Here is a 14,619-nt window from a genome sequence, read left to right as displayed (position 1 = left end):
GAAAGAGATTCAACGGATTCCCAAATATAGTGTAAAAAAAATCTCCAAAATAGAACAGTGTTTTACACGGAAAAAGTTCGATAAAAAGGGCACAAGCAATTCAGATAAGACCATAAATAGTAAGAAACATACATGCTTCCAATGGAACGTTTTTTTCTCCACTGGGGGAGATTATCAATAACGAACGAGGCAATCACTGGTGGAAATGTTGACGACACGATAACATTAAACAGATTCACGAGTCACCGTGAATGCGACATTCGTAAACCGTGCTAGGTAGGGAAAAGAAATAGAATCGAAGAAATCGAATCGACTCGAAATCCCCTGCGTGTTATCGCACGGCGCACGTACGTGTACGTGGATTTCTGTGTGCATAAGCCCGTTGTCTACAAGAATTTGTTACCCCTCGGATGTATTTAAATTACATTCCCTCCTACATTCCGACGTTTCAATTCTTTAAGTCTCTCGCGAAGAAGGAACATTGGAAATCAACAACGCGTTCTTCCGGACGATTGATTTAATAGTAATTATCCAGTACGATCTAATGTACGGTGGTTCCACGGGAAAAAGTAAACCGAATAGGCGTAATGGAAAATTAATTTTAAAATCCTCATACGTAATTAGATTTTTCGTATAAATTCTTGAAAACAAATTCATTTATTTTAATACTTTTAGTAGTGATAATAAGAAAATTATGCATTCACTTTTGAAACGTAAACATCGTGTTTGTATTGCTTCTTTTATTGTCGTATTAAAACTAATACGAGATATAAGAGATGATCCTCGAGAATCAGGAATCTCTATTTACTTAAAACTTACTTTTTCGAGAAACAGTAACGTAAAAATTTTAAACAGTTTAAAGTATAAATTTCCTTCAAGCGAAACGATTAAAAATTTGTTTAGAAACGACGCGAGAAAGCTGAATCGAAAAACCAAGAAACATCCGTGGCTGCAAACGAGTTTCCAGGAAGAACGGATTTCGATGTACAATCGTTTCAGTGGATGTCAGGGTGCGAAAATCGTAGCGAGGAAACTAAATCAGTGGAAATCCCCGTAGCCGCCTACGGATCGCATATGTGCGTAGATTTAACCACGCATACGCACGCACACGCTCGAATGTTCCATGTTTCCGCGTTATCATTTTGAAAATCTCTAAACAGCTCTCATCCTCCCTCGAAAGCCAGCCCTATCCGTCAGCGCTATCTCCTGCCGCCTTGCGCGCTCGAAAACCAGGATTGTTTTGCATCCATCCTCTTTTCCGTCCTTTTCCTTTTCACCCGGGTCGTCCCTCTGGCGAGTTTAAAGAAAATCGGTGAAAATTTAAAGCGCTTAGCCCCGTGGGGGTTCACGGTGGTCAGGGAATCGCGGAGCGGGATGGCTGACTGTTATCGGAATGCTTATCGTGTGTGAGGGGCTTACGTGGATTGTACTCGGCAACCACGACTGTTACGATGCCATCCACACACATCCACGATACTACCAAATATACTCTCACCCAATCACCGACAACTACGACCCCCTGATACCGCGGCTACTCCCTGCTTACGACCTGCTGACAAATAGTAACGTATCGTGATTATGCTATGTTTGTAGCGGCATCTATCCACGGTGAAAGATGACATGCGCTTTACGTAAAGTGTAAACGCGAACCTAGTTAAACGATACGTATAGTACCGACGAGAAAGTTTCTTATATCGATTTCGTGGAATTATCGCGAATCGTTTATTCTATTCGAGTACTGCTGATAATACACAATGAATGAATCGCACGAAGCGTTTAAAAAAATATTTGTCACTACTTAAATAACTTGTTCTGAGATCGTCGAAACGATTAATAAATGTATACACACATGTACGCATGTACCACGAAACGTTCAGTGTTAATAATAAATATTGTTTCATATTTCTTGGTACCACCAACTTCAAATACTCGTAACAAGAAACATCGACATTGATAATTGTTCCGTTACTAAGCTTTCTATCTAGATGAAACATATTTAGTACGCATACGGTGTACGATTTTGGCTGACTCGTATGATAAATGTAATACTTGATCAATTTGGATATATTCAAAATAATCCATTTTTATTGGGTACCCTATCTATTAAATAAAATTTTGCTGAATCGTAAACGTATTTGCCGAACAATGTTGGGACGCTGCTGCTAATAATCTGTGCTAATTATAGGCACAGTAAACCTATGTTTGTATCCAATTATTTCTTGCGCGTCTGTAACAGTCGATGCTTCGAGTCGAGAGAGTTTAGTTTAATTAACTCGACACTATCGGTGGTAGCCCCGTGACTTGTATCCATTAGTGCTTTTCAATAATGCTGAGATGTGTGAAAAGTATGATTGCAATAATGAAAAGTTAGACAGAAGTGTGAATAGAAATCGCTGGTAACGCAACATAAAAACGCTATCGTACGTTAAAAAAAGAAAACTTGCCGAACAAGCATCAAATTTGAATAAAACGAAAATTCTAAATTGCTACTGACCAGATTAAAAAAAACATGAGTTTTATTCGGACTGAATTAGAGCAATGATTGCTGTGAGCGTGAGTTGGTCTACGTTTAATAAGTATAGTGAGCTTATAAGAGGTTAATGCAAATATTTAAACACGCCTACTTACAGCATTCGTTTAATTTGTCGCTGATGACCACGTAGTTGATGCGACGTTAAATCCATATCGATAATTAAAAAAATAATAAAAGATGAAGAAAGAAAATGGCTTTCACGGAGCTACAGCAAGGCTAATCAATTCCAGCGAGAGTCGGAATGCAATATGTACCGAAATATTCGGCGTGGTTACTTTTTTGGGCGAGTTGAGTAGGTCACAGTGACTGCACAATACGACCAGGGAAAAACAAAAGCATATTGTTATGTGGCTTTAACTAGCGGAGATGTAGTCGGTTCGTACGAGTCGCGTTTCATTCGCGACGTACACACGCGCTCCCGATATACCTGATAACGAGTTGGAAAAAAAAAATGCCGTCCCGAAAAAATGCAGGTTATACAGGAAATAGATATTGAAACGTATATTTGCTGAACAAGGAACATAGACCGGATATTGAAATATGTTTTCACGAGACTGTTTCGGATCGATGCAGCTTAGTCTTGAACAAAGCAAACAAATCAGCAGAGTATGCAAATATTTTACATGCGCGAAATGGTATGTAATGCTGCCTTTTTTCGCGACCAGTCGAAGAGCATTGATTAAGCTCGGTGCACGTTTAAAAACAGGGAGAAACGGAAACTGACTTTTATACGGTTTAATAAGTCCGCGCAAACGAGCATCGTTCGAATAAATTGGGAACAAATTTAAGAATGTATTCTTAGTTAATGGAATTCGATAACACTCTTTACCGTAGTTGATGTACAAGTGGCTGAGATTCTTACATGTATTATTAAGTGGGCAATACATTAATTACAATATATTATTAATTAAGAGAATTCGATAATGTGCTTTAACACAATTGCTCTATAGTTATCTGAGATCCTTGTATGTATTGTTAGGTCTGCAAATTAATTCTCGTCTCCTAACTTCCACCGACCATAGAATCAATTAGTATTTCAATTCGTTTCTCTGTCATTCACTTATTTATTCCTTTTTTTTGAAATTAGCTGCAGTCGCGATGTCTATTATATGTATAACTGTCACGAAAACAAAAAACAAACATTCATGAAATAATTGATCAATTTCAATATGTTCAAAATAATCCATTTTTATCGGTTACCCTATCTATTAAATAAAATTTGTACTTCAAATCTTTTTGATTCGAAAATGTTCGAATACATTCACCCATATAACTTACAATTAAAGATTTATAAATCTACCAATTATTCGATATATTTAATGTTCGTAAGTTAGTTTGAATTATAAATTTCAAAATTAAACTATACGCTTGGAACAGTTATGTCGCATAATTGATTGGTTTACTTGAATCAGTTGGTAAATACGTTTTACAATTCACCTTGCTAAATATCCCTGAAGATCACGATGTCTCGCTGGGGATAAAATATTCGAAGGGAAGTAGCCGGCCGAGCGGCACGAGGCAGTTGCTCGATATTTTAATAAAGAAGATTGCAGGGCGTCATACACTTACTTAGTCACACGAAACGATTACGATAAATTAACAGGTCTCGTTTTATTGCCCGCTGTCTGGGAAGAAAATTCCCGTGGACCTACTGCTGCTTCTCTTCGGTGTACTCTCTTCATTTTAATTACCGATTTAATTAGTTTTACCCGAGGAAATCCAGTTCATCGTTCTATTGCATTGCAACCATGCGAAACATTAAAGAAACGATAGCGTTCAATGTTTATATCGATTCTCTATGAACCTTCCTTGCTAATAAGTTTAAGCTGCATTAAATATTTTATCCGAGGTTAAATAGGGTATATTGTCATGATCAAAACACCAGAATGTCTCTTTGACTTTTAACGATGCGGGGTGATATTAAGAATTAATTTGCATGGTTTTACAAGAGCAGCACGGTGTGATAAAGTTCTTTTTTTTTCAAAGTCCTAGATATTTTTACATAAAAATACATACTCTTTTTTATATTCTATTTGTATTATAACCCCAAGAGACCTACAACTGCAACGAAAGATGTCATACTTTGAGTAGATGAGAATAAGAAATTTTCATCTTGAAGATTTGTAATTTAATATTGGGAAGCTTTCATTAGCGATAAATACACAAATAAATTCAAAGAAATCCTACGCGTGATAGCCAACGATTTGAATTTGCTAACTACAATAAATACGATTTGTTCGATAAACAAAAAGTACGACGAACAACACCATTGAAAATGGTTAGAAATTGGAGCTCAAACGCGGAGAGCGATTAGGGGAAAACGCGGCAAATAAATTCCATAAATTTGCCGCGATGCTATGAAAAACGAAAAATAGCGTACAACGTGTCGAAAAGTACTTAAATACCACGCGCCGGTTTACAAAAACTGTCTGTATCGCGCACGATTAAAAACACGTTGCATCGCAAAATCTCTGCGGTTCATTTCAATGGGGGGGGGGGGGGGGCGGGTGAAACGCAACCGAGCAAAAACTGCAGCTAAAATATGCTGGAACGATGCATAATGCATTTTGCGATAAAATATGAATTTATGCACCTGCTGAGTTGCACTGTTTCGATTCGATCGGCGATTACAAAGCTCCTCCAACCTCTGTTACGCGTGTAATTTTCACGGAATATTTCAGATTAAATTTTGAAACGGCAGAGAACGCGCGGGCAAATATCACGAGTATGATTCATCGAAAAATACAAAGCGCGCTTCTGTTTGTTATATCCATGCATTTGTAAAAATGTGCCGTAACGTATTTGTCAAATTTTCTTGTAATTGTCTCCCCCTCGTTGCGAATGTTCTTGCAATTACCGCGTGCCGTATTGTGATAGCTTCGACAAATCGAATTAATTTACATTTTACGAATATCGAACTTTCAAAAATGTCGTACAAAAATGTTTGCTTATCGTTAAGTAACTATCTGTGAAATTTTAAAAGAATTCATTCGAAAACCATGTGTTTAAAACTAACATGTTGTTCGTAAGATAAACGAAGTAACATTTAACTTTACACGTACAGATCTTTTGTTTGAAAAAAAGAAAAGTTGGTCAGAATTAAACCAAAGAAATTTGAAGGAACAAAATCACGGCCTTTTCGAGAATAAATTTTTGTTAATTCTACAACACATTCGTCGTTTTGCAATATATCCTCTTCGCCCCTTGTTTTATATTTATATCAGGTGGACTGGAAAGTAATGTCGTTTTTGCCATCTTAAATCCTTGTTTATCATTTATCAGCTCATTGATTTTTCTGGCATCGAAAATTTGCACGCTAGGTGACAAAAGGCTGCTGACAATGAGGGCGATCATATAATGAATTAAAGATAGAAATTTATTTGGAAAGTTTGAATTTAATGTAAAAGAAACGACATTACTTTTCGGTCTACCTAATACTTAATTGGATTGTATAAAAGAGTGTTTTACTAACAGAAGTGATAACGGAACGTGTGGATAACGGTTCTATTATAGTTACTTATAGTCCGCAATCTTATTGTTCAAACGACCATTATACCCACATAGTCTGAAGCAGCTGTAACGGAAGGATTAAGGGTGCCCACTTGCTACACACCCTCTCATAAACTCAGCGTATCGGTCACTTCATGTCGATACCCTAAATTTCATAACTTGGAGCACCGAACCATGTTGTTAACTGTTCTTGAATATCAAATCGATCTTGTTCGAAACTAAAATGGGGTAGCTCTAACAGTCAAATCTCTCGTATACACAAGCAGCCTCGCTACAAAATATAACTTACTCCAAATTGGGAGAGTAGTTACAGAATTTCGATGACATATGGATTGCTGAATTTGGATTATGCGCGAAATATAAACACTTACATGTATAAACAAACTCGTATATTAACTTATTTATAAACACTAAAACTACCGAGGTCAACACGTATTTATCATGCATACGACAGTACCATTGTAATTAGAGGGAGAAGGAACGAGCTGAATTATCAATAAAATTGATATTATCCCTATCTCTATTAAGTATCTGTTCCAAAAAATTATGGTGAAACAATTGTTAATAATTTAGTGATTTTAGGAAGGAGTTAGAGTACATGAGTCCAACTAACTGGCCGTGTTAAGTATATTTAAAATTATGTACTGGATTATTGACAACGTTTTTGTTGCAATTTATGGAGAAAATTAATAGAATAGACAACTAGGTACGCATTGATCATTTAATTTGCCACTCTCTATTTTCAAAGATGTAGTAGTATGCACAAGAGGAATGAGCTGAGCGTCGGTAATTTTAATGTTAAAAGTTGCGCGAGAACGCGGTAAGATTCGATAAGAGGCCACAAAGCACGGTGTTTCGATGCAACATGATTACGAGCAGTACCACAGAGGGACCGCTGTACTAGGAAAGGCAGTATAACTCGAGACCAAAACTGGCCATGGAGATATTAAGGAGCAACATAGTAGCCGTTAAAATTTATATGTATCCCTCAGGTCGACTGGCCGCTGCCTACGGGAGACTCTCAAAAAATGATTCTCACCGGTCTAGCGACGCGGAAGACGGCCAGCAAAGCGGTTTAATTGACGATCTTCTCGTGCCGAAAAATTTACCGCACGCGCAACACCAACAAACATCCCTTTATGCCGCCTCTTTCAACGCTATGCAGCAAACCTCGTCAAACCTCCTAACGTCGGTTTTACGTTACGAGCGCACGATAACTCTTTCATTTTCTTAATGCTTTCTTGTAACAGTGTTTCTCCTCCCATTACATTAGGGATGCACCTGTGAGTAATGTCGTTTTCAAATACTGTACAGAGTTTGATTTTATTCGAGATACTACATTCAGTTGTTGTAGCCAAAATTCAAGAATTCTTTCTCAAGATTTGTATACGTATTTTAATTCAAAGCAAAGTATAATTTTTCAGTAAAAGTATTAAGCTTGATATATATATATATATATGTTTTGTCAAGATGTATTTAAAGATGGACAAGACACAGCAAATCTGTATAACTTGAGAACGGCTCATTTGAAATATACTAAACAAATTATTCTGTTAGAAGATGCGAACATCTGTTGAATGGACGAAGGAATTGTTTTTCGATGAAAACTTGATAATTTCTTCAGAAAAAGTGGTAACTTTGGAAAACGAGAAATGAGATTTATCAGTAAAAACCACTGTCATTTTGCTACAAGACAAAATTTAGAAATATTCTTCGTGCATTCAACAGATGTTGATGTCTTCTAATAGAATAATTTATTTGGTACTGTTGTGGCTTAGTTCTCGCATAGTTTGTTTGAGATCAGTTTGAATTTCGGCGAACAACCGATCTTTATCAGACTCAACATGTTCTGCTATACAAGACACCGGGATAAACAGTATTAATGGTACTTGTAGCAGTAGCGGCATTGTTATGCTTAATGACACTTGTGAATTCTTTCGATTCGCTTAATTCTTTTTTCAAAAATTCATAACAAACACATTAGGTAAATATGAACATATTTAACTAGAATATATGTTACGCTATATTATGTTAAATTATTACCACTAGATGAAAATATTTCTAAAATCTATAAAAACGCATCATCACTTATAGATACCCCTTAAAATTTTTGCCACGCGATACCGTTACACTGTTCCATATAAATGAAAATAAACAAAGCCACGATGCAATTTAACGAGTAAGGGATGCGTGCGAATGCCAATCGAAGGATCCGATTTCGTTTTGCGTTACGATACGTTAGGTATCTTTCTCCCTGTACTAATGGTTGCTCGTAATTTTGTTTCCTTTTACTTGTAATCTGATATGATTGCATACGACGATGTAGTCGCAGGTGAATAACAATGTTCCGCGAGAAATTAGTTTTTTTTTGGTGAAAAAAGAATACATTTCTTTCTTGTTATATTTTTGTCACTCGTGGTTTTCGAATATATCTACAAAATTATATTAACGAAATTGCAAAACTGCAACGTTACAACCGTTTATAGCTTTTGAATTTTTTGCAGGATAATAAGCTGTGCGTCACAGTATTATGATAATATCATTTCGCCAAACAAACGCACTCGAAGGAATAATCCCTATTTATTGCTGAATCGAAAGAAATTAATCTGCACGCCGATTTCGCAGCGCGGTAGAAAAAACATAACTATTTGTTTTGGTGATACACTGCCACATATATTTTTAAAAAATCGGACAACAAATTGCAGCAGGAAAGCGCGATTCAGCGCGTTAACGTGTTTTACAGACGTCCAAATTGATCTCAATTATCGTTCAAGCGTTATGCAAATTTATGTACAGAAAAAAAAATTTTTTTTTTTTAAACAGTACGAAGTTAAAAATAAGCTGGCAATTAAAGAGACGCGGTTGTTAAAAGTAAAATATCATTCGTAACAATATATGTATAGACCTAACCGTTAAAGCGAATTGGAGAGCGATAAGAAAGAAATCAAATTAGGTGTTCATATTAATTGTACATTTATCAAAAATAATCGAACAGAAAATAAAGCATTGTTCTTTTGATTAGTAATTGGGTTTCCACGTATAACGAAGGAAACTATCCACAATGCGTTCGCAGCTTGTCAGACGAAGTTGTGGGAATCCGATTTTGAAGAAAGTTATGGCATCGATAAAGATCATAACAAAGTACTAGGTCAACGACGTATTTATGTACATAACACCAGTTATCGCGTCTTTTTCACGTTACACTTCGTCTTTTTCACGTTACACTTCGTTAATTTGCGAAATCCTCGAGCGACAATGAATTTATGGAATATTTAATCAAAGAAGCCGCCTCTAAATAGTATTTTCACTCCTTATCTCTTTATTTCGTCTTTACGCTCCTTATTCTTGGCAACCAAGGTCGTAAGTAAAGGAGCAACCCTACTCGGCTTGCCACGGAATATTTAATTAGTTTTTCCAGCCGACAGTCGCCGTCCATAAATGTTAATTGCAGATGAAGTAGTAATAAAAAGGCCCCCGAGTCCTTGCCAAGCCACCCTTTTCTCCTTCCCCTTGATTCTTACGACGCTTAACGAGTACCCGCAAACATTATCCAACGAAACCCACTATAGAGACATTTTTCCCGCGTTTATGGCTTTGCTGACATCTTGCCGGGCGCAATTGCTTGATGATCAATGTAAATCATCCCCGATCTGTAAAATTTCCATTCGTATTTTCTGTTATACATAGTATTTCAATGTCCATCGTGAATTGTTCGAATTATAATAATGCAAAGGTGAGATACAGCTGTAAGATTATGAAAATCATTTAAAGTATTTAGAAACTACTTCAAGATTTCGACACTGGTTCCAAATTTCTCTTTTCCAGAAGAAAGAAGTCGGTCGCGATAATGACAAAATGAGGAGTCGAGAAACCGAATTAATAACGATTAAGTAACGAAGTATCAAAGACATCCTATAATTTAGTACAAACCAACGTGCCGTATAAAAACATTTAATGCGATCGACGAGCGGTTTGAACAAACTTCAAAATGCGAAACAAACAAAAAAGGAACACGCAAAGGGTATAAAATAATTAATTACGATCTCGTAAACGTTCGATTCAACGTGCGACTGTCTCGTATTGTCAACGCTTTTAGCTTACCTCGGCGAGCACGAAATTGTGGAAAAATCGTTTGAAGCTCCGGCGAGAGGAGAAGACAGCCGAGAAAAATCAGTGACGATCCTCGCTGAACGATAGAAGGACGGGGATGGCCAGAGGGGTCGTAGTAGCAAAGGCAGAAAGAACGGAATTTAATTAAGTAAAATTACTGTCGCACGAAGAGGCGAAAAGCAAACGGGATGGGAAGGACCAGGGGGAAGGGATGATGTTGGCCGAAAAGGTGGCGATGCAAGACGTTACATGGGGAACGAGGGACGGGTGGGAGACCGGCATAATGATCTTATCCCGCGATGAAAACGTAGTAATAGAAAGTAAACGAATTCAAGCCAGCCGGAAGTTTCGGTTATTGCCATTTTCTTTGCAGTTTAATCCGTTGGAATTGTCGTGTCAGCGACATTGGTAACGTATCGTTTTAATTCGCTGTCTACCATTCCGTACAAGCAGGAGACTTTTCGTTAATGATAAGAATTGAGAGTCACACTTGAATTCAACGATATCCTTCTTTGGAATCTTAACAGAGCATGACAAATAAGTTCCTGGGAACTACATACAACGTTATTCAGAATTGTTACATCTATGCTTCCATGTAACACTGGAGTATAAACAACACTAAAGTATTTTATACATTTGCGACCTTTGTGATAATGCGAAGCACTAACGATCATGCGATGTGGAAACAAATATTAGAATGAACCAAAAGTTCGTGGGTTTTTTACGTTGTTCTAGTTTGTGCAATTTTTTGAAGTCATTAAAATGACACAAACTGAAACAACGTAAAAAAGCCACGAACTTCTGGTTCATCCTATAATAATTATAAATTTCTGTACAGTAAAATTCTGAATCTTGAAATCGGAATAACTAAAGAAAAAGAAATCCAAAAGAACGCCTAAAAATTGTCGCTTTAGACTAGAATATCTCTATAAGTTGGATTTATATTTAAACAAAAAAACAGCTCGTTTTTTATTTTATAATAATCCAAGTATTTTTGTCTTCAAAGAGCATTCCATTCGTGATAGTTTAACGCATTCGCGACGCTGGATAGAAAAGAGACACGAGTTTTTCAGGAACGTTGGAATTACCCTCTCCGTTTCAACTAGAGCGAAACCAGGAACGCGTTCATCCCAGAGGATCCATGCAATCACACGGAACGGCCATTTACGCCGCGTTTATGAAAAATAATATCACCGTTCCTGGTAAGATCCTCGTCGTTTCGGCGGAACGATGATCGAGGAGAGCAAGAAAACTCGAAACGAGTTACTGTTCTTGCCTTTGAAATTCCGCTCTCATGGCTTAGTCATGTGCATCTTTGCGCGAGACTAACGAATGCATAATTTAGAGGCTTTCGAAGCAAGAATCCTGCACGCGAAATACCTTTGTGTGATAACTGAGAGTGAATTTTCACATGCATGTTTCGCAGATTGAGTCATCTAGGTTATGATCGTTGGCATAGAAGACTTTCTACCTTGTAATATTGTGTTGATTCGTAAGTAACTTCCGCTTCAACGTCGCTATTTCATTAAAAGAATCCGAATAAAAATTATTGTTTTATTACTCAATGTATGTATGACAAATGCCGACAAACAGACTTAACTCTTTACATTCGAGAGGTGACTCTCAGTCACCATTAGGTTTCACACAGCAAATCTACAATACCTAACGTTTCTTTAGATTTAATTTCTTTGGAGCTCGAAGTGTCGATAAAATGATTGTCGGCGAGGTAAATGTGATCTTATTCTCAAATCTAGATAGCGTAGAATTCATGGCGATAGAATGCTAAGAAACATCTCGAGTTGCTTGTAGATACCAGAAAGAAAGGCTTCGAGTGTAAAGGGTTAAGTCGATTGTTTTTATCGAAAGTTGTTGAATATGACTATGATTTTCCTCGAGTTTCAAGGTGGCTTCGTCCCTTAAACCTTGCTGACGATTCAATTCAAGACTCTCCCTTATCGCATTGTAACATTATTTGGAATCCAATTTTTCAATAAGTTAAGTAGCTAACTCGAGCTGACAAAAATGCTAGCTTGTTTACAATTGGTCTTGTTAGATTTGTGGGCACAAAGATGAGCATTGGTCTTTGACTTAGTCTGTGCAAACGTGCTAGTCGATCTTATAGCTGCGTTTCGGGGATCGATGGAACACTGTAAGCCCTGGGAATTGCGGAAATGAACAGAGCGATCGATTCTTGTCGCGATATATCGGCACGGTGACCTGATCCTGACTATCGATCGTCGTTAAAGGGGTGCGCTAGATCATCCAGTCAACGATTAACGTTTGATTAACCACGATATTTGTCTAATTTTCAATTTCAGAATTTTTTCGGTCGTCAGCAACAAAAGGAATAAGATAATCGAAAATCATTTGACACATGTTTAGGTGTAAGTGGTCGACAGTTTGACCTATGTTAAGATTTTGTAATTACGTTATTCCTTTAACCTCTTCAGGGACGATTATTTTTTTGTTATTATCGTTTGTTCTTTTTATTATTGACAGTAATTATAATTATAAAATATCGCGGTGAAAAATCCTCCATTCTGGAAGGGAATGGGAACAAGACAACGCGCGACGGGACAGTTATCGACAGTTATCGTGTATCGAAAAAGCTCGTGAATCGAATCAGTTCTATGCGGCGGTAATGAAGATGGCTGGTAGGCCTACCTTGGTCGAATACAAGGCAGCGGGTGGTCTTGGCAGCGAGTCCCGGGGGCAGAGCGAACCTGTAGGCCGGGCCCAGCGACAGCCCTAACCCCAGCCCGAGCGCCTCCGCGCCGCATCGGCCCCCGAACACAGGCCCCACTAGAATCACCCATAACAACGGTCATCAGTCATCGTCATCAGCAATACCTTACACATTATATCTACATATTAATACATGATTCATGCAAACTCTCTCGTTTCGAACGATTAACCCTCTGACTCCGAACGGCGTATATGCACCGCTCCAAAGTATCGGAACACTTGCTTCTGTTCTATATTTTAATTTATGTTAATTTCTATTTTTCAAACTAAACGTCGTACGAATAAACTGTAAATAGAGAAAAGTAACGTTTTATCATTCTCTATTCGATACTTCAATGTTTTTAAATTATTTCAAAATATACGTTATTTTTATAAACGCTAAGTAAATGACTGAAATAAACTTGAGCGAGTTTCGACATCGCAAGAAAGAATATTCGATATTTATATCTAGTATTAAATCCATAGGGCGTTCAAAAGGTTTTAACTCTGAATCGATATTAATCCACAGGATGAAAGGAACCGATAACAATATTACTCGAAAGAGTACTCGTCCGAAGTTTTTATCGATTTGTCGCTCTTACAAACGAACGACCATCGAATTATTGCGATCTAATATAGATAGTAGCGCATTGTCGTCATTTTCACAGAGTCATTAGGTTGGTTTTTGTATAGAGCCAGCACGTGGCGGTCGGCTGGTTATTAAAAACCCCTCCGATATTCTTCTTCAACCCCACGGCTTAAATTCATATCAATCGAATGAAAACTACAATAGAAATGAATTTTTGGATGGATTTATTTGTTAATCACACGTAAAGATACTTGGTTATAACTTCAGGATTATACTATACGTATAGATATATAAATTTTATAGAGAAATAATTTTATACTACATGAAAGTGTCGTGTCAATTATCGTTTCCACCTTAAATGCGCAAGAGTTACCTCCGATAATAATATCAACGAAATAATATTTGATCACGCATGTAAAGTAAAAATAAACAAATAAAGATGTTATAGTTTGGCAACAAGGACTTGTCTAAAAAGAAAAAAAAAATAGAACACCACTACTTTATAGAGTCATACGTATAGTAATCAATATAGACAAAATTTACCTTTACTTTTAGGTAAACATAAAAAAGTATGTATCGATTTATTCATTTTTCAATTCTCATTTGATTCGCAGATGTAACTCGGAAAAACCTGATTAGCGAGATTAAAAATTCGGTTTCCTCGTTTATAAGTTACCAAAAACACATTAATTTGTATTCAGGAAAGTATCTCTTTCGAATTTTGGTAAAACTACAGACGATGCGCGCAGGCTTCCCAGGAACTGCGAGAAAGGGACGTGCTAAACCGTAACATCCACGGTTGAATAAGCCACAATCTAAATTCACGTTCAAGGAAGATAAATGCATCGAGCATAATGTCGGAGGCTTAACGTATTTCTTAAATTCAGTCTTTGAGATGCAGAGTATGGAGTTTCCTCCTCCTCGGTCTCCTTTCTCGGGACCTTTGACTTTGGAAGCTCGTACTCTGATTAAGACACCCGATACAATTAGGCCGAGAAAAGAACCTCAAAAGACGCCTCTCTTTACCTGCCCTCTGGCCCGGATGCAGACGCTTAACCTGTGTCTCGAAAGAGACTGGGAGCTTTTTCTTGGCGCAAAGGAATTCTACGAGATCATCTTAAAAACCCATCTCGTCGGAACAAGGAATTCTTCG

At 37.3% G+C, this 14,619-nt stretch overlaps 1 protein-coding gene across 5 annotated transcripts in view; it reads right to left on the bottom strand.

Moving 5' to 3' along the window:
• The window catches only part of LOC128894391 (E3 ubiquitin-protein ligase Rnf220-like), a 160,637-nt gene that overhangs the window by 94,419 nt on the left and 51,599 nt on the right, over nt 1–14,619 (bottom strand). For 4 of the 5 annotated variants that reach the window (XM_054156091.1, XM_054156092.1, XM_054156093.1 and 1 more), the window contains one exon: nt 12,818–12,955. The exons of the other annotated variant lie outside the window; for it this stretch is intronic. In XM_054156091.1, the coding sequence (XP_054012066.1) occupies nt 12,818–12,955 (138 nt within the window). The remainder of the gene's footprint in view (nt 1–12,817; nt 12,956–14,619) is intronic. 5 annotated transcript variants of the gene reach the window in all.

The sequence above is a fragment of the Hylaeus anthracinus genome, unplaced genomic scaffold, assembly GCF_026225885.1.
Source record: "Hylaeus anthracinus isolate JK02 unplaced genomic scaffold, UHH_iyHylAnth1.0_haploid 3, whole genome shotgun sequence".
NCBI lineage: Eukaryota > Metazoa > Arthropoda > Insecta > Hymenoptera > Colletidae > Hylaeus > Hylaeus anthracinus.
The sequence above is the reverse complement of the archived record's forward strand: the minus strand, read 5'-3'. Positions and strand labels throughout refer to the sequence as shown.